This window comes from Desmodus rotundus, chromosome 1 (genome assembly GCF_022682495.2).
Source record: "Desmodus rotundus isolate HL8 chromosome 1, HLdesRot8A.1, whole genome shotgun sequence".
In the NCBI taxonomy this organism is placed as follows: Eukaryota; Metazoa; Chordata; class Mammalia; order Chiroptera; family Phyllostomidae; genus Desmodus; species Desmodus rotundus.
The window spans coordinates 95,109,107-95,132,787 of NC_071387.1; the positions used below are offsets into that span (position 1 = coordinate 95,109,107).

Here is a 23,681-nt window from a genome sequence, read left to right on the forward strand (position 1 = left end):
CAAAAGGTATCCAGTTCAATTCTAGTCAGGACACATGCATGGGTTGTGGTTAGTACCTGGACAGGTGGTTGCAAGAAGCAACCAATCATGTTTCTCTTCCTCTCTTTCTCCCTCCCTTCCCCTCTCTCTAGAATCAGTAAAAGAAAAAAATATGATCTCCAATAAAACTACATTGCAGCCCTGGCCAGTGTGGCTCATCCTCTGGTACACAGAAAGGTTGTGCTGTTGCTTCACTGGTCAGGGTGCATGCCTAGGCTGTGGGTTTGATCCTAGTGGTGGCATTTATGGGAGGCAATGGATCCATGTTTCTCTCTCACATGATGCTTCTCTCTCTCTCCCTGCCTCTCTTTCTCTCTAAAATCAATAAGCTTGTCTTTGGGTGAGGATTTTTAAAAAATGGCCTCCAATAAAACTACACTGCAAAAAAAATGGGAAAGAAACAAAATGGAAAAAGTTTAAAAAGTTGAAGAGGCCAAGACTGAAGAACGGAAAAAGTATTGAACTGATGGTGAATGGAGCATTTCCTGTAATGGAAGGGATTCACAGATGCTGACAATTCTTGGGAAGCTGAAGAAAATTTAGATTGTCCAGAGTTAAATGAAGCATTTCTTAATTCTCAAAAAGCTGGTAAAGAAAAAGATGGTAGAAAAAAGAAAATCCTTATCCATGGTGAATCTGATGACAGCATATCAAAGAAGAAAAGACATGCTGCTGATAAACTAAGAGGCTTTGACCCTGAACTTGAAATCCCTGTGCTATATTGACTAAAAAGTCATGATTCATGGAATGTGTAAGAATTTGTTCATGAAAACCTAATCAGATGCTTAGAGACATTGGCAATTTAAGACCTGCTGGAATAAATGGCTGAACAAACTTTTGTAATCTAAACTCTCAACCTGCATGTTTTCTCTTTACTCCGACTCATTCTTTACCTGTCGGCTCAATCTCAGCATTTAGGCTGCTGGTTTACCAGAAGCCAGGAAAAATAATAACTTTGTAATAAACAAACGTTACCCAAATGTATATTGTTTACTTTATTGTAAATATTGGTAAACAGTGGTCAATAAATAGTTTTATATTCCTTTTAAAAAACCACACACAAATATTATGGTGGACAGACAAAAAGGCTCAGGTGAGAGCTATGCTGAACTAGAAAGCATATGCCCCTTTTAAAGGGGTGGTGGGTTTGGTTCCAGCCACTTTTTGCCAGTAGGAATGCGGTCCTCAAGGTGTATAATCTTCCAACTTTTCAAGAGAAGCCATAAATCCAGTTTATATATGAACCTTCCCCCAATTTTTAAATTATTTTATTCAACAAACTTTTATCAAGGACACTATGCACCAGACACTATTCTAGGCACTGGAAAAACAGCAGTGAACCAAACAATGCTGGCAACATATCCAAATTTTTAGAAAAATACTGTGTTGGATTTGGCTTCCCCACCCTCCATTTTTCAGCTTATGGCCAAGAGTTGCAAAATTAGAGATAAAAGCCTAAATCCTTCTATTCCAAGGAATGGACCAAGTGAAGCCGGAGTTGCTGGGACCTGGCGGAAGTAGCGAGAGAGCTGATGCTGACAGTCAGGATGCCAAGGATTAGGAGGTTCTGGTTTCTAGAGAGGAATATGTGTTTTGGGGTGAGGGGCTGCCTCTGGGGCTGTTCCAGAAGTACAGAACCTTAGCTCACCCTCAATTGCAAAGATCTTTTCCTGAAGCTGGCTCTGAATGGTCTTCAAAGCTTCAAAGTTATTCACCCGGAACACGTGGTCACGAGCTGGCTTGGATGCAATGGTATTAAGCTCTTCGCGTGATCCTATGTTGTTGAAGGCATCTCCCACCTGTTGTCAAGGAACATAAGCTGAATCAGACACTGTCTGGGGGGTAGTAATCTTATCCAGCAAAGAAAATTCTGCAGGAAAAGTATCTGAAACAATATTTGTCACAAGAGTGAGTATACCAGAAGGCCCCTGGGACAGGGCTGCCAAGGATAGTAGAGCAGGTTGCATGCTGTGCAAGGAATTCTGTCAAGAGAGCAACTGGGGACTGAAATCCAGCTGTTGGTCCATTTGCTGTGCCATGTCTCCTGGTGTAGGCTGACCTTTCTCCAGAGGAAAGGAAGCCTTTTTCTTTATAAAGGGGTTTACTACTTGCCAAGTAATGCACCTTTTTCTATGTCACACAAAGTATTGTGGTAATTTGATTACATTGCTGATTCCAACCCTTTACCCCTTCTTGTATCCAAGCCATTTCCCGAAAAGTTTTCTGTGCCTTCCTGTTCTTGGCAGAGTAATCTACCCCATTCATCATCTCTGGGTTCAGCCACATGTTTCTCATGTTATTAAATGTGATGCAAACAGAAGCTTGAAAAAGAGCTTGCAACACTTCCACTTGCTCTTTTATTCTTCCAGGCTAGCCCACTGGGCATGTCCTCATGGGGAAGACACAGAGCAGAAGAGCAAAGCTACTTACCCCTGCTGCTCCCAGCATTTCTGTCCAGCAGACAGAGCTGGCAACCCTCAGAATTGGAGAAAGCCCAATCAGGATCAGCAGGGCTGCCAACCAACCTGCCACCAGTTGCAGATGCATGAGTGAGCCCAGCTGAGGCTAGAAAAATTGCCCAGCTGACCTACAGAAACTTACTGTTTTAAACCACTGAATTTTGGGTTAGTTTGTTACACCACATCACTGTGACAATAGTTAGCTGATACACACACAAATGGGCTAGAAGTGACTGTCACTCCACTATGATTTTATTGATATTTGCTAATGAAAGGGAGGGTGTATCTAAGCAGATACCCTCCACAGAAATATCAGGCCAGAAAGCCACATTTCCTACCCCAATCACGTAGCGAATGACACCCTCTCTGTCTGCCTCAGGGATGACATCCTTGTACTGCAAGGGATCGCCATACTTTTCTCCATCTGTGATGACAACTAGGATCTTAAGGGCATTCTCCCGGGCTCCACTGTTGCTGTTAAACAGTTCTCTTCTGTCCAGGGAAAAGAAGGGAAAAGTCAAATGGGAGCAGATGGAGGTACTCCTAATGCTATGGAGGGAGTTGTCAGCAGTCACAGATGCAGATGCAGCAGCACTGTCTGGGACAGGCTTGGGCTCCCCAGAGATGAGCACTGAGATGTGGCTTCCCCAAATCTGGAAAGGCAGCAGGAGAGGGGAGAAGAATGGAGGGGAAAAACACCTTCACTTTGCCTTTATATACTTTTGCATAGGTTGGTTTTTGTTAACTGAGTATTATTCCTTTTAAATTAAAAAGTATATATGTATATTTTTTTAAAATAAGCTAACTTGGGCCCTCATCAAACCTCTCCTGGTTTGATACAACAGCTCTCTAGCTCATCTTCCTGCACTTTTAACCCCGACCCTTGCCTTTACACACACATTCACAGAAATTGGAGTGAACTTTCCAAAACAAGGTGTGGTTTCATCTCCCTACTACTTAAAATCTTCAGTGGATACCCTCTGGCTTTTCAGTTGTTTATAGTGACTGGGCCTCAACTGGTCTTTCTAGCTTCCCTCCAGCCTTCTTCTCACTTACCCCCTTTATTCCCACCTTTACTTACAATTTCTTTTGTCACGAATAGTCCCTCCTCCACACCTTTACTCATGCTGTTCCCTCAACCAGAAATATCCTTTACTCCATCCTTGTGTGAACAACTCCCTCCATCCTTCAAAAACCCAGCTAAAAATATTACCTCCTTCTTACAACCTAAGCAAAGAGGGAGGAGCTTACACGACTTTACGGATTCCTGTGGCAGTGTGTGTCTTCCCGTACAGCTGTCTTATTGGTGTCACCAGTCGTCTAGGGTTAGGATTATCCTTGAAATCTTTAAAGGTGAAATGAGTCTGGAACTCTTCAGAGTACTGCATCAAAGAGAACTGGGAAGAGGCACCTGTCATTACACTGAAGAAGATGCCTCTCCTCCCCCTTAGCCAACTCCCAGGAGGACCTACAGAAGTCTTAAAACACTCCAGTCTTCAAATTCCTCCATATTATACACTGCCCTCCCTCCTTCTGCCTCAGCAGGAAAAGACCTGCCTCAGCTCTCACCTCTCAGTACTAGAACTCAGAGATGATACTTGGGTTTCATCCCCCCTGCCAACCCCTATCGGTCAGAGCTGCCCAATTTACAGAGAGCTGGAAGAATACTGTGGCCGCATCCAGACAGAGCAAAAAAGAGAATCATGAAAGAAAACTGTGATCAACTGGCAATTTGTCAAAGTCTGTAACTGAAGGAGAAGGGAGAAATGGCAGCCTGGTTGCTATGTCCTTGACAGCCTTATACGGGCTATTCCCTAACCTATCCACTGGCCCTCACCAAGGTTTTGGACTTTGAGAATTGATTCATCACAGTTGAGACAAACTCCTTCATCTGCTGAAAGTCACGTGGGATGATGCTACCGGAGCCATCAATCAAGAAGGCAATATCACTATCCTGCTGAGGGCAACCTGGGGGAAAGGAAAAAGAGCATGAATCGATTAAGTAATAGACACTCCAGGTTGATGTTTTTCATGTCAGTTATCTGCTGAACAATGAAATTAAAAGGTAAACAGATTCAACCCATGCTCCAAGTTAAATACAAAGGTGGAAAAATTGGTATAAAAATTGGTTAATTCTGCCCAAGAGAGTCAGGGGATGTGGTGATATTAGAGCTACCTCATGAAGAATGAGAAATAATTTGCCAGGAATACAAAGAGAGAACTACATTACAGGGAAAACAAGGAATATCACATATAAAGGTATGCTGGATATTCTCCCTTCTGCCCTCAGAAAATCCACTTTCTACCTTTCCCCACTCTGCTTGACACCCTGGGAGGTTTGCCCACATGGTCCCCATCAACATGGCTTTTTCACCCTCTGGCTTCTATTCGGATTTGCCCAATTAGGAGCCTCAACAGGAGACTGGGGAAAGTGAGATCAGAGTATTCTCCTCTTGGCTTCCTACCTGAGAGGTTGTTCTAGGCCAGCTGTGCCCCTCAACAGAAGATCACCACCCCTCTCAGGGAGGCCTGCTCCTCACAACTTTCTCTCCTCTGGATTCTGGTGACTTTTCCCTCTCCTTGTCTTATAAGCTTAGGAGTGGTAACAGCTCTAGTGATAACAGTTCCTGGACTGTCCCCTATAATTCCCTTAGGCCCTACCACACCTTTATAATTAGTCCCTTGTAAATAAAACCTCTTCAAATGATCTTAACCAGAGTGTCACCTGTTCCAGTAGACACCCTAACTGATACAAAGGGGATGTGCCTAAAGAATTCTGGCAGAATGCAGGAATGAAAATGGAATGACCAGGGTAAATCTGTTTGATGGTGATGGGGACAAGGCTACAACATTAAGCAGGGAACAGTTGGAAAGAGTCTCTCTACTCAAAAAGTAGTTTGACTTTATCCCTTAAGCAGTGAGGAGCCACTGCAGGTTCTTAGAAAAGGAAATAAGATGATCTGTTTAGATTTTAGAAAGAATTCCATAGCAGTGAAGACTTTTAGCAGCTTTATTCATGATTGTGAAACATTGCAAATAACCCAAACATCCTTCAGTGGGTGAATGGATGAATCAGTGAATGAGACTGTGGTATATCCATGCAATGGAATAGTACTAAGCAGTAAAAACAAAAAACTAGTGACACACATAACAATATGGATGAATGCCAAATGAAAACTCAAAAGATTACAATTCCATTTATGTAGAATTCTGGAAAAGACAAATTACATAGTGATGAAGAACAGATCAGCAAGTGCCAGGGCCTAGGGGTGAAAGGAATGAGGCAACTGGCTACAAAAGCATAGTACAAGGTGTTTCTGTTTTAGAAGGATAGTAGAGCCCTTTTTTCTTACCCTCACCCAAGGACATGTTTGTTGATTTTTGGAGAGAGAGAAAGAAACATCGATCAGTTGCCTCCTGTACATGCCCCAACTAGGGATTGAATCTGCAACCCAGGTATGTGCCCTGGCGGGGGATCAAATCTGCAACCTTTTGGTGCAACAGGATGATGCTCCAACCAACCTAGCCAACTGGCCAGGGCAGAGGGGTAGAAGAACTCTTTTGCATCCTATTTATGTTGTTACTTATACAAATCAATACATATCTTAAAATTCATGAAACTGTACACTAAAAAATAATCATGGGGATGTAATGTACAGGATAGGGAACATAGTCAATAATGTAATAAATATGTATGGTGTCCAGTGGATAATAGATTTATTGGGGTGATCACTTCATAAGGTATAAAAATGCCTAATCACTATGTTGTACTCCTGAAACTAATATATTTTATATCAACAGGAACTGAAAAACAAATTAACTTAAAAAAAAAAAAGAGGACTTCTGGCCAAGATGGAGGCGCAGGTAGACACACTGTGCCTCCTCGCACAACCAAAAGATGACAACAACAATTTAAAAACAAAAAACAACCAGAACTGACAGAAAATTGAACTGTATGGAAGTCTGACAACCAAGGAGATAAAGAAGAAACATTCATCCAGACCAGTAGAAGGTGCAGAGACGGGCAGCCCAGCAGAGAGGACTCACAGCAAGGCGGTGGCTGGCAGACCCAGTGAGGTGGCAGACTGTGGAATGGGGCAGGCCAGGCTGCAGCTGGCAGACCCCACAAAGTGGTGGCTGGAAGACCCTGTGGTCCCACATTTGGGCATAGATAAACCAGGAGGAACGGTGAGGGAGCAAAGCAGACCACCCAACCCAGGGCTCCAGCCCAGGGAAATAAAGCTCCAACCTCTGATTGAAAACACCTGTGGGGGTTGAGGCGGCAGTGAGAGAAACTCACAGCCTCACAGGAGAGCTGGGCGGAGAGACCCACAGGGTCCTAGAATGTACACAAACCCACCCACTTGAGAATCAGCACAAGAAGGGCCCAATTTGATTGTGGGTAGCGGGGGAAGTGAGTGAAAACTGGCAGAGAGTGGAGCAAGTGCCATTGCTCCCTATCGGCCCCTCCCCCACATACATCGTCACAGCGCAGCAATCAGCGTTACCCTGCCCTGGTGGACACCTAAGGCTCTGCCCCTTTACACAACAGGCACACTAATACAAAAAAAAAAAAAAAATGGCCCAAATGAAAGAACAGATCAAAGCTCCAGAAAAATTACAACTAAGCGAGGAAGAGATAGCCAACCTATCAGACGCACAGTTCAAAACACTAATAATCAGGATGCTCACAGAATTGGTTGAATCTGTGCGAAAACCAGATGAAAAAATGAAGCCTATGCTAAGAGAAACAAAGGAAAATGTACAGGGAACCAATAGTGATGGGAAGGAAACTGGGACTCAAATCAATGGTGTGAACCAGAAGGAAGAAAGAAACATCCAACCAGAAAAGAATGAAGAAACAAGAATTCAAAAAAATGAGGAGAGGCTTAGGAACCTCCAGGACATCTTGAAACGTTCCAACATCCGAATTATAGGGGTGCCAGAAGGAGAAGAGGAAGAACAAAAAATTGAAAACTTATTTGAACAAATAATGAAGGAGAACTTCCCCAGTCTGGCAAAGGAAATAGACTTCCAGGAAGTCCAGGAAGCTCAGAGTCCCAAAGAAGCTGGACCCAAGGAGGAACACACCAAGGCACATCATAATTACATTACCCAAGATTAAACAGGAGAGAATCTTAAAAGCAGCAAGAGAAAAGGACAGTTACCTACAAAGGAGTTCCCATAAGACTGTCAGCTGATTTCTCCAAAGAGACCCTGCAGGCAAGAAGGGGCTGGAAAGAAGTATTCCAAGTCATGAAAGACAAGGACCTACATCCGAGATTACTGTATCCAGCAAAGTTATCATTCAGAATGGAGGGGCAGATAAAGTGCTCCCAGATAAGGTCAAGTTAAAGGAGTTCATCATCACCAAGCCCTTCTTATATGAAATGTTAAAGGGATTTATCTAAGAAAAAGAAGATGAAAAATATGAACAGCAAAATGATAGCAAACTCACAGTTATTAACAACCACACCTAAAACAAAAACAAAAGCAAACTAAGCAAACAACTAGAACAGGAACAGAACCACAGAAATGGAGATCACATGGAGGGTTATCAACAGGGGAGTTGGACGGGGAGAGAGGGGGGAAAGGTACAGAGAATAAGTAGCATAAATGGTAGGTAGAAAATAGACAGGGGGAGGGTAAGAACAGTATAGGAAATGTAGAAGCCAAAGAACTTATATTTATGGCCCATGGACATGAACTATAGGGGGGAATGTGGAAGGGAGGGGGTGTACAGGATGGAGTGGAGTGAAGGGGGGGAAATGGGACAACTGTAATAGCATAATCAACACATTTTTTTTTAAATGGCTTTGGCTGGTGTGGCTCAGTGGCCTGAGTGCCAGCCTGTGAACCAAAGGGTCGCTAATTCGATTCTCAATCAGGGCACATGCCTGGGTTGGGGGCCAAGTCCCCAGATGGGGGCACATGAGAGGCAACCACACATTGATGTTTCTCTTCCTCTCTTTCTCCCTCTCTTCCCCTTTCTCAAAAAATAAATTTTTTTTAAACTTTTTAAGAAGGTTAAAAGAAACAAAAATGTTTTTATTGAATTTATTGAGGTGACATTGGTTAATAAAATCGCATAGATTTCAGGTATACAATTCTATAATGTATGATCTGTATAACGAAAATATTTTTTAAAAGAAGTCTTGAACTCCTGAGAGTGAGGACTGAAAGGAGAAATGTGGGGGTGGGAACTGAAGCCACAGAACTGGATGCAATCAGGCAGGAAAAACACATGGAAAGAAGAGAAGCAGTAACCTGGTGCCCCTAGACAGTCAGGGAAGGCAGAGGAAGATGGCAGGTGGTGATGTTTAGCAGAAGCCCTCTATAGGAGGGTGAAGCAAGAAGAAATGAAGGGCCCTGGCCAAGTGGCTCAGTTGGTTGGAGCATTATCCTGTACTCCAAAAGGTTGTGGGTTCAATACCTGGTCAGGGCACATACCTGGGTTGTGGGTTTGATCCCTGGTCCAGACGTGTATGAGAGGCAACCAATCTCTCTCTCTCTCTCTCTCTCTCTCTCTCTCTCTCTCTCTCTCTCTCCTCCCTCCCGCTCTTCTTCCCTCTCTCTCTCTAAAATCAATAAACATATCCTCAGGTGAGGATTTTTTTTAAAAAAAGAAGAAGGGAAGGAAATAGATATCTAAGGCTGAGGTGTTTGGGGAGGAAGATCTGGAGGGTATCTCTGAAAGGTGAGTGAACATGAAGACAGAAAACATATTTGTCGTTCAGGGTCACAGATGACATTTGCAAGAGCAAGGTCTGTACAATGGGTGAGTAGAAGCTAGATGTCAGAGGGTAAAGAATCATGACATGAGGGAGATAGAGTCAAGGGGAAAGAACCTTTTCAAGAATTTTGGTGAAAGGAAGGAACAATGGCAGAAGATGGAGCAGAGACCAGGAAAAGAGAAGTTTATTTTAATTGGTATCAATTTTAGTGGTTGATATGGGTAGCATAATCAAGTTTACATTCAAAAGAGTGCAAGAACAAACTGACAGTAACCAGAGGGGAGGGGGGAAGGTGATCAAGAGGGAAAGAAGGGAAGGGTCATCAAGGAACATGTATAAAGGACCCATGGACAGAGCCAAAGGGGTTAAGGATTGAGGGTAGGAGGTGGGGGTGGGTGGGGCAGGGGAGAGCGGTGGCAGGAAAATGGAGACAACTGTACTTGAACAACAATAAAAAAAAAATTTATTTAAAGGAGTACAAGAAGTTTAAGCTCCTGAAGAGAATGAGTGATTAAAGATATGAGCCCCAGAGTTGATGATGTGAGAGAACCTCTGAAGCCCAGATGAGAGAATCACTGGGAGTGTAGACAATTTATGCCTAGCAACCTTGATGTTCTCTGTGAAGAAGGAGTTACAGTTATTTGTTGAGAGAGAAGGACAAAGGAACAGAGCTTAAGGGGGGAAAAAACTGTAGAAGGAAGACCTTTCTGCCTCAGTTCCAACTTGGAGACAAGCAAAAAGAGGGCCAATCAGTTAAAGAAATCACTGGCAGAAAGCGGCTTTAGAAAAGATCCATTAACTCACTCACTCTCCCTTCAATCAACAACGTTTGGGGAACTATCAAGATAAGACCCTTGCATAGTCCCCTCCTCTTGAGTTTTAGCTGGAATTTTGACTCACTTTAATGGAAGCAGAAGTAATGAGCTGTTGCTTCTGAGATTAGATTATAAAAAGGCTGTGACTTCTGTCTTGGGTGCCTGCTTTCTCCTCTCTCTCACTCTTTGTTCACCCACCCTGAGGGAAGCTGGCTGCTATGATGTGAGCTGCTCTCTGGGGAGGCCCAGGTGACAACTAAGGAAAGCCTCTAACCAACAGCCAGTGAGGACTAAAGCTCTCGGTCCAACTACCTTGTAAGTGAGCTTGGAAGTGGATTTTCCCCCAGTCTAGCCTTCAGATGAGACTACATCTCTAGTCTGACAACTTCTATCTCATGAGAAACCCTGAGACAGAGGTACCCAGCTAAGGCATGCCCAGATTCCTGATTCATAGAAACTACAAGATAATTAATCTTGTTGTTTTTAGCGCTTAAGTTCAGGGGCAGTTTGTCAGGCAGCAATAGGTAGAAAAGCATAGAGCAGTGAACAAGCTAGGCAATATTCCTGCTATCATGGAGCCTATCTTTCCAGGAGAAAGGACAGACAAGAAACATCTAAAATATGGAAATGCAGATATGAGAATGATAAAGTAGGGCAATGTGGTAGGGAGTGAAAGTGGGAATGATTAGAAGGGCCACTCAGGGAAGGCCTCTTTGAAGAGGGGACATTTGAGCTGAGATGACAATAATGCATTGACAGCAGAGATCTCGAGGAAGAGCATGCCAGGCTGAAGGAACAGTAAGTGCAAAAGCCTTGAGGCAGCGACAGTTTTATATAGTTCTTGGAGAAGAAAGACATCCAGAGTGGCTACAGCACAACAACTGACATAGAAGGGATGGGAGAGAAATTGGAGAGGTGGACAGGGGCCTCATCATTTAAGCTTCAAAGGCTATGGTCAGGAGACTAAGGCACTTACTCTAAGGACAATGGTTAGAACATCATCTCACAAAGATGATTAGCTACATCAGGACTTTTCTTAAACTGCAAGACCCTAGCACCTCCCTCAAGTCTCTCTCTCTATCAGAACCTTCTGCACCTAGACCTCTAAATCATACCCCAGAGCACTCCCCAGCCCACGCCTGCCCCTGCCTTCTGGTATCCTGCTGCCCATCTGTACTCTACATCAAACACAGCTTACCTCTGAGGGCCTTTGGGAACCTCTGGGGTGGCTGTAGTAGGTTGGATCCAAACAGGAAGCATAAGCCATTTGCATAGATGTTCTCCTTGCAAGTTTGGTGTAGGGTGGGACCGCAGGCCTGGAGGGCAGGGTGTAGGTAGGAGGGACTATCACTGCCTCTTGTCTTTTTTACTCCAGCATCTCCATCCTCCACCCCAGCCCCAACAGTCCCAGGTGTCCATGCCTCCCCTCAGGACATTCCCGTGAGCCAGGAGCAACTCACCAGCAATCGGAAAGGGTTGGTGGCAAATGCCAGAGACAGACCCAAAGACATGTTCACAGCCTCTGGAGGTACTGAGAGGACAGATATGTGCATAGTTACATTCAGGGAGATAAAAGGCCTATGTAAAAGCTGAACAGGGGTCACCTCGACCTGGGAGACACAGTGGTCTAACAGGTCAAGAGGGCACCCAGGTCATGGGAAAAGAACATGAAGGGGATACTTGAGGATGTCTGGGGTAGAGTCTACCTACAACACAGAGGCTGGGGAGCTGTACCCCTGGGGCTGCCACCACTGACTCCCCAGAACAAAAGGAATGCCTGGCAAGTCCAGCTATATGCACAAGTGGAACCCTCGCTCTGGGTTAGGGAGCACCAGTGACTCACCCTGCAGTTGGATGGGCCCACAGGTGGCCGTGCTATAGTCACAGACATAGAGGCCTCCTGTTTGGTTGGCAGTCTTTATCTCCTGGGGGGCTCCAACAACCACCCTATGGGGAGAAGTGGGAACAGATTAGCACAGGAATAAGAGAAAGTTGACATATGGAGAGAAAATGAGACCACAGAAGATCAGCCACCCAAAGGAAAGTGGGAGAACCTCACAGACTCCCCAACTCTAAGAAACAGGAGGAAAACTCAACAAACAAAAAAATGGGAAATTTAAAAATCTTAGAGTGGGAAGGATTCCTCTAAGAATGACACAAAATGTAATGGGGTACAGAACATGGATCTCCTGATAACAGGAGATAACCCTCAGAATCCTGCCTACAGGAGGAATTAGAGGAAGGGAGAGCAGAAGGTACAGTGTCTAAGAAACATTGCATAACAAAGGCAAATTAATAGCCATGCCTTCCTGAAAAGAAGATATCAGAAGCTGCAGAATTGTATACATGACTATGAGAATGTGCAGTGACTCATGACAGCCTGGGGGACAGATGCCTTCCCCAGATACCTGTGCATCACTGGGCACTCTTGCCCTGACTAAAGATGGCAGCCAAAAGAGGGTAAAAGACACTGGAGAACTGACAAAAATGGTGGACACTAACACACCATATGAAGAACCAGATATGAGGTCACAAAGGAAGTTCCAAGTTGAGCATTTAAATTAGGGTGGGCCAAAGGTCAAGAGAGAGCCATGACGTCAGAGGAGGTATGCAGAGATCTACAGAGGAGGCAGCCATGAGGTCTGCCTGCCTGGGAGTCTGTCTGGAAGTGTGTCCTGTAGAAGATGGTGGCAGAGATGGAGCTGCAGGGACACACCAAGCCAAGCACAAACACATGAGAGATACTTGGAGCTGAACTGTGACCAGCTGAGCTTCAGACTTCTGCTTCTCTGAAGAACATACAGAGAAGTCACTCTCTTGGGACATGTGCCTCCATGGACTCTACTATGACCCAGTGTAACATAGCACATGTTTCCCTGAACCAATACATGGAGGCTGAGAACAGCGCACCCCAGATCCTGAAGAAGAGAGCTGCTGTGAGAGGATGGTGACTCTGAGACCGACAAGTGCACATTTAGAGAGGATGGAGTTCCATTCGAGTGACCGGCTGATGGACAGATAAGGATATGGGGAAATTCTGGAAATGATTTTTGCTTGCAGCCTTTTGGGGAGCAAGGGAAGTGTTGGGTCTTGTGAAAGAGGAGGGACATGAGAAAGCATGCTCTCAGCACCCACCCCCCAAGATTGGAACCCTGTTAATAAAAACCTGTTTCCTTCAACACAAATGGTTGAGTCACGTAGATTGAAGGCACCAAGTGCCCAAGCCCCAGTTTGCTCGGTTACAAAAACAAAGAGGTCATTTAAAAATGGTTAAATTTACTCTTTTTTTTTTTTGTGGTACCTCAGAGGTGGTCAGCAGCTTCAGGATGAAGCTGAACATCTATTTCCCAGCCACTGGCTGCTGGAAACTCACTGAAATGGACAATGAATGCAAACTTTGTACCTTTTATGACAAGCATATGTACACAGAAGTTGCTGCTCATGCTCTGGGTGAAGAATGAATGGGTTATGTCACTCGAATCAGTGGTGGGAATGACAAACAAGGTTTCCCCATGAAAACAGGGTATCTTGACCCATGACCATGTCTACCTGCTACTGAGTAAAGGGCATCTCTGTTATAGACCAAGGAGAACTAGAGAGAGAAAGCACAAATCTGTTCAGGATTGCATTGTGGATGCCAATTTCAGTGTTCTCAACTTGATTATTGTAAAAAATAATAATAATAAGGAGAAAGGTATTTCTGGTCTCACTGATTTACTGTCCCTTATTGTCTGGGGACCCAAAAAAGCTAGCAGAATCCAAAAACTTTTCAATCTCTCTAACGAAGATGATGCCCACCAATACATTTTGAGAAAGTCCCTAAACAAAAAAAGTGAAGAAACTTTGGACCAAAGCGCCCAAAATTCAATGTCTTATTACTTCATGTGCCCTGCAACACATACATCAGCAATTGCCCTGAAGAAACAATGTACTAAGAAAAATAAATAAGGGGCCACGGAAACTAAACTTTTAAAGTTTATGCTAAACTTTTGGTAAAAACGATGAAAGAAGCCAAAGAAAAATGCCAGAAACACATTGTCAAAAGACCGTAAGCTTTCCTCTCTGAGAGCTGATACCTCTAAGTCTAAATCCAGTCAAAAATGAAATTTTCTAAGAGTAACAAATAAATAAGATCGAACATCAAGAAAATTAGTAAATAAATAAATATGGTTAAGTTCAATCACACAGTCATTTTAAATAAATTTCTGTCTGTAATAAACTACCATAAGTGAAGTTAAAATATAAATGATAAACTAGTGGGAGAGAGATTAGCAACTCATACCCCAGCCTACTTTTCTCAATATAGTCATACCTCCTACAAACCAATAAAGAAAAAAAATAATCCAATAGAACAATGGGCAACAGATAAGGAAAAGGTGTTCACAGAAAAAGAAATAATCTCTCATTTATAAAACAAATGCAATTTAAAGCTAAATTGAGATACCATTTCTCACTTGTTCAATTTGCAAAGATCAATAAGTTTGATAACACATTACATTGGAAAATGGGCATGAAATGGTTCCATAAATTTCTAGTGTAAGTGTAAATTGTTGCCACCTCTATAGAGGACAATCTGGAAAAATCTACTAAAATTACATATATGTATGTGCCTTTTGATCCAGCAATCCTAGTTCTAGGAATTTACTTCCAATATATTTGCACATGCGTAAAATGACAGCATTATTCATATAGAAAAAGTGTGGAAACAATCTAATGTCCATTAAGAAGACATTTAACAGTAATACTGTACAAATATGAATTATAGTACTTTCAAATAATAGAACATGATGCAAGCATAAAAAATGAGTAAGCTCTTTATGCACTTCTCTGGTACAATTGCCATGCTCTATTAAGGAAAAAATGGAGGATCCAAGATGGTGGAGGAGTAAGTGGAAGCTACACTAACCTCTTCTTAGGACCAATCTGGAATTACAACTAAATTGTAGAGATATCATCTTGAATAACCAACCAACTGAACACTAACTGGAAAGAAGCCTTATAACCATGGACAGACAGAAGAAAACACTTCACCACAACATGACTGGTAGGGAGTGCAGAGGAGATGTGAGAGGGTGGAAGCTGCAGAGGGATATTTCAGTGACTGGGGTTTCCCCTGGGAAGTGTGGTCTAAACCCCAAGCTGGGCTCCCCAGCACCAGAGCTGGAAAGGAACTCAGATGACATCCATCTGTGAAAAGCATCAGGGTTTCTGTCAGCCAGGGAGAGATGGCTGGAGACACAGAGAGCATCTTGAAGGGCCAAAGCACAACATTTTCTTTGCAGCCACTTAACCTGGGTAACGTCAAAGGGAAGGCAGAGTGGACTAGAGATGCTCGAGGAGAGTCTGGGGTTAGTGGCTCTGGGGAGAAAACTGAGGTAACAGCCACCAGGACCCACGTGCTGAATCATTCCCCCACTTCAGGAGCCATCTCTCAGGCGGAGCACTCCTCTCAGAATGGCATCAGCCGGAGGAGAAGCAATAGCCCTGCCCATAAGAATTACTCTGCCCCACCCTGTGGTGTTTTTGCCTGACTGCTGATTACAGAGTGATTAGTTTAACATCTAAGGCAGAAAATACAAAGAAGCAGCCAAAATGGGAAGACAAAGAAGCAGGCCCCAAATGAAAGAACAAGAGAATTTTCCAGAAGAACTAGATGAAATGGAGGTAAGCAATTTATCAGATAGAGTTTAGAGTAATGATTATAAGGATGCTCAACAGCATGAAAAATAGACATAGAAACCATACAAAAGGGTCAGTCAGAAGTAAAGAATGCAATATCTGAGATAAATAATAGACTGGCAGGAATAAACAGTAGGTTAGATGCAGCAGCAGACCAAATCAGTGTTTCAGAAGACAAGTAGAAAAAAAAATCAGGCAGAACAGCAAAAAGAAAAGAGAATTTTAAAAAATGAGGAGAGCTTAAGAAACATCTTTGACAATGTCAAGGATAACAATATCCGCATCATGGGAATACCAGAAGAAGAGAGTGAGCAAGGGGTTGAGAACCTATTTGAATAAATAATGACTGAAAACTTCCCTAATCTGGTGAAAGAAAATGGTGCAGAAGTCTAGGAAGCTTAAAGAGTCCCAGACAAGTTGGACCCAAAGAGGCCAACACTGAGACACATCCTAATTAAAATGACAAAGCTTAGAGATAAGGAGGAAGTCCTAAAAGCCCTAAAAGTCCTAAGGGAAAAGCAGGTAGTTAGCTACAATGGAGCACAAATTAGATTGCTGGCTGATTACTCATTAGAAACATTTCAGGCCAGAATGGAGTGGCATGAAATATTCAAGGTGATGAAAAGCAAGGACCTACAACCAGCACTACTTTACCCAACAAGGTTATCATTTATAATCGAAGGAGAAATGAGCTTCCCAGACAAAAAAAAAAAAAAAAAAAAGCTAAAGGAGTTTGTTAACAGCAAACCAGTACTGCAACAAATGTTAAAGGGCTTGCTTGAAGAAAAAGAAGGAGAAAAAGAAAAAAAAAAAAGAAGAAAACAGTCTAACAATAAAATGGCACTACATACGTATCTTTTGATAATCCCCTTAAATGTAAATGGCTTAAATGCTCTTACCAAAAGACAGAGGGTAGCTGAATGGATAAGAAAACAAGACCCATATATATGCTATCTCCAGGAGACCATCTCAGATCAAAAGATACACACAGATTAAGAGTAAAAAGTTGGAAAAAGATATCTCATGCAAATGGAAAAGAAAAAAAGCTGGGGTAGCAGTACTTATATCTAACAAAATAGATTGTAAAACCAAGGCTACAGGAAGAGACGAAGAAGGACACTACATAATGATAAAGGTAAAAACCCAACAAGAGGATATACCATATTTTGCCATGTATACTATGCACTTTTTTGCCCAAATTTTTGAGGGAAAAATAAGGATGTGCATTATATATACATGGATAGTATCTGAAACACCTTGTATATGTTCTTGTGTTTTGTAATTATTTGTTACATAAAATTTCTTATATCATAATACGTTAAAAAATAATTGCTAAAATTCCTTTATAATACAAAAAAGAACTATCTAAATATAAATAAATAAATCATTGAATTATAAAAATAAAATGAAAGTTTTCTTTCCTGAAAGTTTGGGCCAAAAACATGGGTGCCTATTATTCATGGGAGTGCATTATACAGCAAAATACAGTAACCCTAGTAAACATTTATGCACCCAACATAGGAGCACCTACATATGTAAAGCAAATCTTGATGGACATAAAAGGAGAGGTGGATAGAAATACAGTCATACTTAGGGATTTTAACACCACATTGACTTCAATGGATAGATCTTCCAGGCGGAAAATAAACAAGGAGACAGCAGCCTTCAACAACACAATAGGTTAAATGGATGTAATTGATATCTTCAGATCATTTCACCCCAAAGCAGCAGAATATACATGCTTTTTCAAGTGCACATGGCGTGTTTTCTAGAAAAAACCACATGCCAGGACACAAAACAAGTCTCAATAAATTTAAGAAGATTGAATGTATGGATGGAACTGGAGAGCATTATGCTAAGTGAAATAAACCAGGAGGTGAAGGACAAATACCATATGATCTCACCTATAAGTGGAACCTAATCAAAACAAACAAGCAAGCAAAATATAACCAGAGACATGGAATTAAGAACAAACTGACAGTAACCAGAGGGGAGGGGGAAAGGATAATGGGGAGGAAAGAGGGGAAGGGTTTTCAGGAACATCTATAAAGGGCACATGGACAAAATCAAAGGTGGACAGGATCAAGGGTGGGAAGTGGGGATGGATGGGGTGGGGGGGAGTAGTGGGGAGAAAATGGAGACAATTATACTTGAACAACAATAACAAAAATTGTAATAAAATTTTATCCTAAAAAAAGAAATCATATCAAGCATCTTCTCTGATCACAATGCTATGAACTAGAAATAAATCATAAGAAAAACAATGAAAAACACACAAAGACATGAAAGTTAAATAATATGTTATTAAACAATGAATGGGTCAACAATGAGATCAAGGAAAAAATCAAAAGATACCTTGAAACAAATGAAAATGAGGATACAACAATTCAAAATCTCTGGGACACTGGGAAACCAATCCTAAGAGGTAAATTCATAGCATTACAAAAAAAGAAAGAAAGAAAAAGCTCAAAAAACAATAAGCAAGCCTATTTCAAAAAAAAAAAAAACAATAAGAAAAAGCTCAAATAAATGATCTAACTTCACACTTAAAAGAACTTGAAAAGGAACAACAAATAAAAGCAAAAGTGAGTAGGAGGAAGGAAATAATTAAGATCAGAGCAGAAATAAATGAAACACAGTCTTAAAAAATGATACAAAAGATCAATGAATCCAAGAGCTGGTTCTTTGAAAATATAAACAAGATTAACAAACCTTTAACCAGACTTATGAAGAAAAAGGAAAAAGGACCCAAACAAATAAAATCAGAAATGAAAGAGGAGAAATAACAACTGACATCAAAGAAATGCAAAGGATTGTAAGAAAATATTATGAACAGACTTCTGGCCAAGATGGAGGCATAGGTACCTAAGCTTTGCTTCCTTGCACAAGCAAAAGAAGAACAACAACAAATTTAAAAACAAAAACAACCAGAACTGTCAGAAATTCAAACTGTATGGAAGTCCAACAACCAAGGAGTAAGAAGAAATATTCATCCAGACTGGTAGGGAGGGCAGAGAGGACACACAGCAAGGCAGTGGCTGGCAGACCAGGTGGTCCCATTCGTGTGCAGATAAGCTGGGAGGAATAACTGGGGAGCAAGACAGACCACACACCCCAGGGTTCCAGCACTGGAAAATAAAGCCTCAAAAACTGCTGGCTGTAAAAATCTGTGGGGGTTGCAGCAGTGGGAGAAACTCCCAGTCTCACAAGAGAGTTTGTTGGAGGGGCCCACGGGATCTGAGAACATACACAAATCCATCCATGTGGTGAATCAGCACCACAAGGGCCAATTTGTCTGTGGGTAGCAGGGGAAGTGACTGAAAGCAGGGCAAAAGCTGAGCAGGCGACATTGTTCCCTCTCAGACCTCTCCCCCACATACAGCCCCACAATGCATCAAAGTGGATGTCACTGCCTGGTGAATACATAAGACTCCGCCCCTTACAACATAACAGGTGCTTTACAACATAAGAGGTGCACTGAAACAAAGAATTATGGCCCAAATGAAAGAACAGATCAAAACTCCAGAAAAAGAACTAAGTGACAAGAAGATAGCCAACCTATCAGATGCACAGTTCAAAACATTGATAACCAGATTACTCACGGAAATGATTGAGTATAGATGCAAAATAAAGGAAGAAGTGAAGGCTATACAAAGTGAAATAAAGCAAAATATACAGGGAACCAACAGTGAAGGGAAGGAAACTGGAACTCAGGTCAATGATTTAGAACAATAGGAAGAAATAAACATTCAACTGGAACAGAATGAAGAAATGAGAAATCAAAAAAATGAGGAGAGGCTTAGGAACATCTGAGACAACTTTAAATGTTCCAACATCAGAATCATAGGGGTGTCAGAAGGAGAAGAGGAAGAGCAACAAATTGAAAACTTACTTGAATAATTAATGAAGGAAAACTTTCCCATTCTAGCAAAGAAAATAGACATACAAGTCCAGGAAGCTGAGAGTCCCAAAGAAATTGGACCCAAGAAAGAATACACCAAGACATATCATAATTAAATTACCCAAGATTAAAGATAAGGAGAGAACCTTAAAAGTAGCAGAAGGAAAAGATAGAGTTACTTACAAAGGAGTGCCCATAAGGCTATAACTGATTTCTCAAAAGAAACCTTGCAGGCAAGAAAGAACTGGCAAGAAGTATTCAAAGTGATGAAAAGCAAGGACCTACATCCAAGATGACTCTATCCAGCAAAGCTATCATTTAGAATGGAAGGGTAGATAAAGTGCTTCCTAGATAAGGTCAAGTTAAAGGAGTTCATTATGGGGAACCATTCCAAGCATGGGAAATGTGGCCCAGCTGCCACTCGGAAAAGCCATGGGGAGCAAGGTTGACAGGCAGGACCCACATCCATGGATAGGTTTTCCCATGGGGAATCAGGCCCTCATTGCACCTAGGCCACTTTAAGACTTGCTTTTTGCTAAAACTCCCTCACCCTTAATTGAGGCAGCAAATGTTTACTGCATATCTTTAAAGTAACTTCCTAAAATCTATGATGAACCTTCCAAAGACCAGTGTAACCAGCTTAACCACTTTTCCCTTTACATTTGCAAATATCCTTCCTCTTTTATGTAATTAGCAACACCCTCTCCTTTGTTTTCTGTAACCGCCTAAAGCAAACCTGTGCATAGTAAATGAGGATCATCCTCAATGTAATATGCCCAGAAAAGCAATAAAAGCCTGTCAAGGCAAGGGTCGGGGTGCTCTCCTCTTGAGAGAGTGGCCATGCCATCCCTTTTCCTCCACAGGACTTGGTACTCCATGTGTATTTGTCTATTGCAGCCACAACACATGGATCCTGCTGAGGACCGGGATCCGAGTCAGTTCATCATCACCAAGCCCTTATTATATGAAATGTTTAAGGGACTTATCTAAGAAAAAGAAGAAGATCAAAACTATGAACAGTAAAATGACAACATACAACTATCAACAACTGGGCCTAAAAAAACTAAGCAAACAACTAGAACAAGATCACAGAAATGGAGATCACATGGAGGGTTATAGGCAGGGATAGGGAGGGGTGTGCAGGGTCGGGGGGAAGGGTACAGAGGATAAGAAGTATAATTGATAGATACAAAATAGACAGGGGAAGGTTAAGAATAGTATAGGGAATGGAGAAGCCAAAGAACTTATATGTACGGCCCATGGACATGAACTAGGTGGGGAGAATGCTCACTCTCCCCACTTGGTGGGAGAGGGACGCAGGTCAGAGGGGGATAAAGGGGAGAAAAATATGGGACAACTGTAATAGCATAATTAATAAAATATACTTTTTAAAAGAGGGAATATTATGAACAATTATATGCCCACAAACTGGACAACCTGGACAAAATGGATAAATTCCTAGAAACATACAATCTTCCAACAACAAATCAGGAAGAATCAGAGAATCTGAATAGACAGATTACACATAATGAATTTGAAGCAATAATTAAAAAACTCCTAACAAACAAAAGCCTCCAACCAGATCACTTCACAGGTGAATTTTACCAAACACTCTGAGAAGAACTAACACCTCTCCTTCTCAAACTAGTTATAAAATTCAAGAGGAGGGAAGGCTCCCAAACTTATTTTACGAGGCCAGCATTGTCCTAATTCCAAAACCAGATAAAGACAGTACAAAGAAAGGAAATCATAGGCAATATCGCTGATGAACATAGATGCTAAAATCCTCAACACATATTAGCAAACCGAATACAGCAATGCATCAGAAAGATCATACACCATGATCAAGTGTGATTTATTCTGGAAATGCAAGGATGGTACAACAGTCACAAATCAATAATGTTATTCATCACATAAACAAAACGAAGGATAAAAACCACATGATTATATCAATAGATGCAGAAAAAGCGTTTGATAAAATCCAGCACCCATTTATGATAAAAACTCTCAGCAAAGTGGGTCAAGGGGACATACCTAAACATAATAAAGGCAATATATGACACACCCACTGCCAGCATCATACTCAACAGGCAAAAACCACAGGCACTTCACTTAATATCGGGAACAAGACAGTGATATCCACTTTCACTTCCCTTATTCAACATAGTACTGGAAGTCCTAGCCACAGCAAACAGACAAGAAGAAGAAATACAAGGAATCCACATTGGAAAGGAAAAAATAAAGCTGTCCTTATTTGCAGATGATATGATCCTGTACATAGGGAACCCCAAAGATTCCACCAAGAAACTAATAGATCTGTTAAATGAACTCAGCAAAGTAGCAGGATACAAAATTAATATCCAGAAATCAGTTGCATTTTTGCATGCCAATAATGAACTAACAGAAAAGGAAATTAAGAAAACAATCCCATTCAAAATTGCTTCAAAAAGAGTAAAATACCTAGGAATAAACCTAACCAAGGATGTAAAAGACCTATACTTGGAAAATTATAAGATGCTGAAGAAAGAAATTGAAGAAGATAGAATTAATGAAAGTACTGTGTTCATGGATAGGAAGAATTAACATCATTAAAATGTCTGTACTACCCAAAGCAATCTACAGATTCAATGCACTTCTTATCAAGACTCCAATGACATATTTCACAGAACTAGGACAAATATTTCAAAAATTTATATGGAACCACAAAAGGCCCCACATAGCAACAACAATCCTGAGAAAGAAGAACAAAGTTGAGGAATCACACTACCTAATATCAAACTATACTACAAGACCATACTATTTAAAACAGGCTGGTACTGGCATAAAAACACACACATAGATCAATGGTACAGAAGAGAGACCCCAGAAATAAACCCACATTTTTATAGTTAATTAATATTTGACAAAGGAAGCAAACACATACAATGGTCTACAGATAGTTTATTCAATAAATGGTGTTGGAAAAATTGAGCAGATGTGTGCAGAAAAATGAAACAAGGTCACCTTCTTACACCACACACAAAGAATAAATTCAAAATGAATCGAAGACTTAAATGTTAGACCAGAAACCATAAAAATCCTAGAAGAAAACAGGCAGGAAAATCTCAGATATTGCTCCTAGAAATTTTTTGTCAAATATATCTCCCCAGGCAAGGGAAACAAAAGAAAAAATAAACAAATGGGAACACATCAAACTAAAAAGGTTTTCCAGCAAAGGAAAACAACAAAATAAAAAGACAATCCACAGAATGGGAGAATATATTCACTGATACAACTGATAAGAGGTTATCAAAATTTATAAAGTATTTACAAAACATAACACCAAAAAAACAAACAACCCAATTAAAATATGGGCAAAGTACCTGAATAGACACTTCTCCAAAGAGAACATACAAATGGCCAATAGACATATGAAAAATGCTCAATGTCACTAATCATCAGAGAAATGCAAATTAAAACCATAATCAGATACCATTTCACACCTGTCAGAATGGCCATCATCAATAAATCAACAAACAAGTGCTGTCAAGGATGTGGAGAAAGGGGAACCCTTTTGCACTGTTAGTGGGAATGCAGACTGGTGCAGCCGCTGTGGAAAGCAGTATGGAGATACCTCAAAAAATTAAAAACAGATTTGCCTTTTGACCCAGTGATCCCACTCCTGGGAATATACCCAAAGAAACCCAAAACACTAATTTGAAATAACATAAGACCCCTATGTTCACTGCAGCATTATTTACAATCACCAAGGTGTGGAAGTAGCCCAAGTGTCCACTAACAGATGAGTGGATAAAACAACTATGGGACATTTACACATTGGAATTCTACTTGGCCATAAAAAAGAAAATTTTACCCCTTGCAACAGTATGAATGGACCTGGAGAACGTTATGCTAAGTGAAATAAGCCAGTCAGAAAAACATAAATACCATATGATTTCACTCATATGTGGAATCTAATGAACTGATCTAACAAGCAAAACAGAGATGGACTCATGATGGAGAGCAAAAGACATCTAGTAGGGGGTTGGAGGAGGTTAGGGGGTAGAGAGATTGA

General features: G+C 41.3%; 1 protein-coding gene across 2 annotated transcripts in view; it reads right to left on the bottom strand.

Moving 5' to 3' along the window:
• Positions 1-23,681, bottom strand: part of ITGAM (integrin subunit alpha M) — a 71,198-nt gene that overhangs the window by 37,648 nt on the left and 9,869 nt on the right. For both annotated transcript variants that reach the window (XM_024560440.4, XM_045195528.3), the window contains exons 3-9: positions 11,891-11,994; positions 11,508-11,578; positions 11,246-11,363; positions 4,336-4,466; positions 3,750-3,895; positions 2,837-2,990; positions 1,688-1,838 (exon numbers count right to left, since the gene is read on the bottom strand). In XM_024560440.4, coding sequence (XP_024416208.3) covers positions 1,688-1,838; positions 2,837-2,990; positions 3,750-3,895; positions 4,336-4,466; positions 11,246-11,363; positions 11,508-11,578; positions 11,891-11,994 — 875 coding nt within the window. The remainder of the gene's footprint in view (positions 1-1,687; positions 1,839-2,836; positions 2,991-3,749; positions 3,896-4,335; positions 4,467-11,245; positions 11,364-11,507; positions 11,579-11,890; positions 11,995-23,681) is intronic.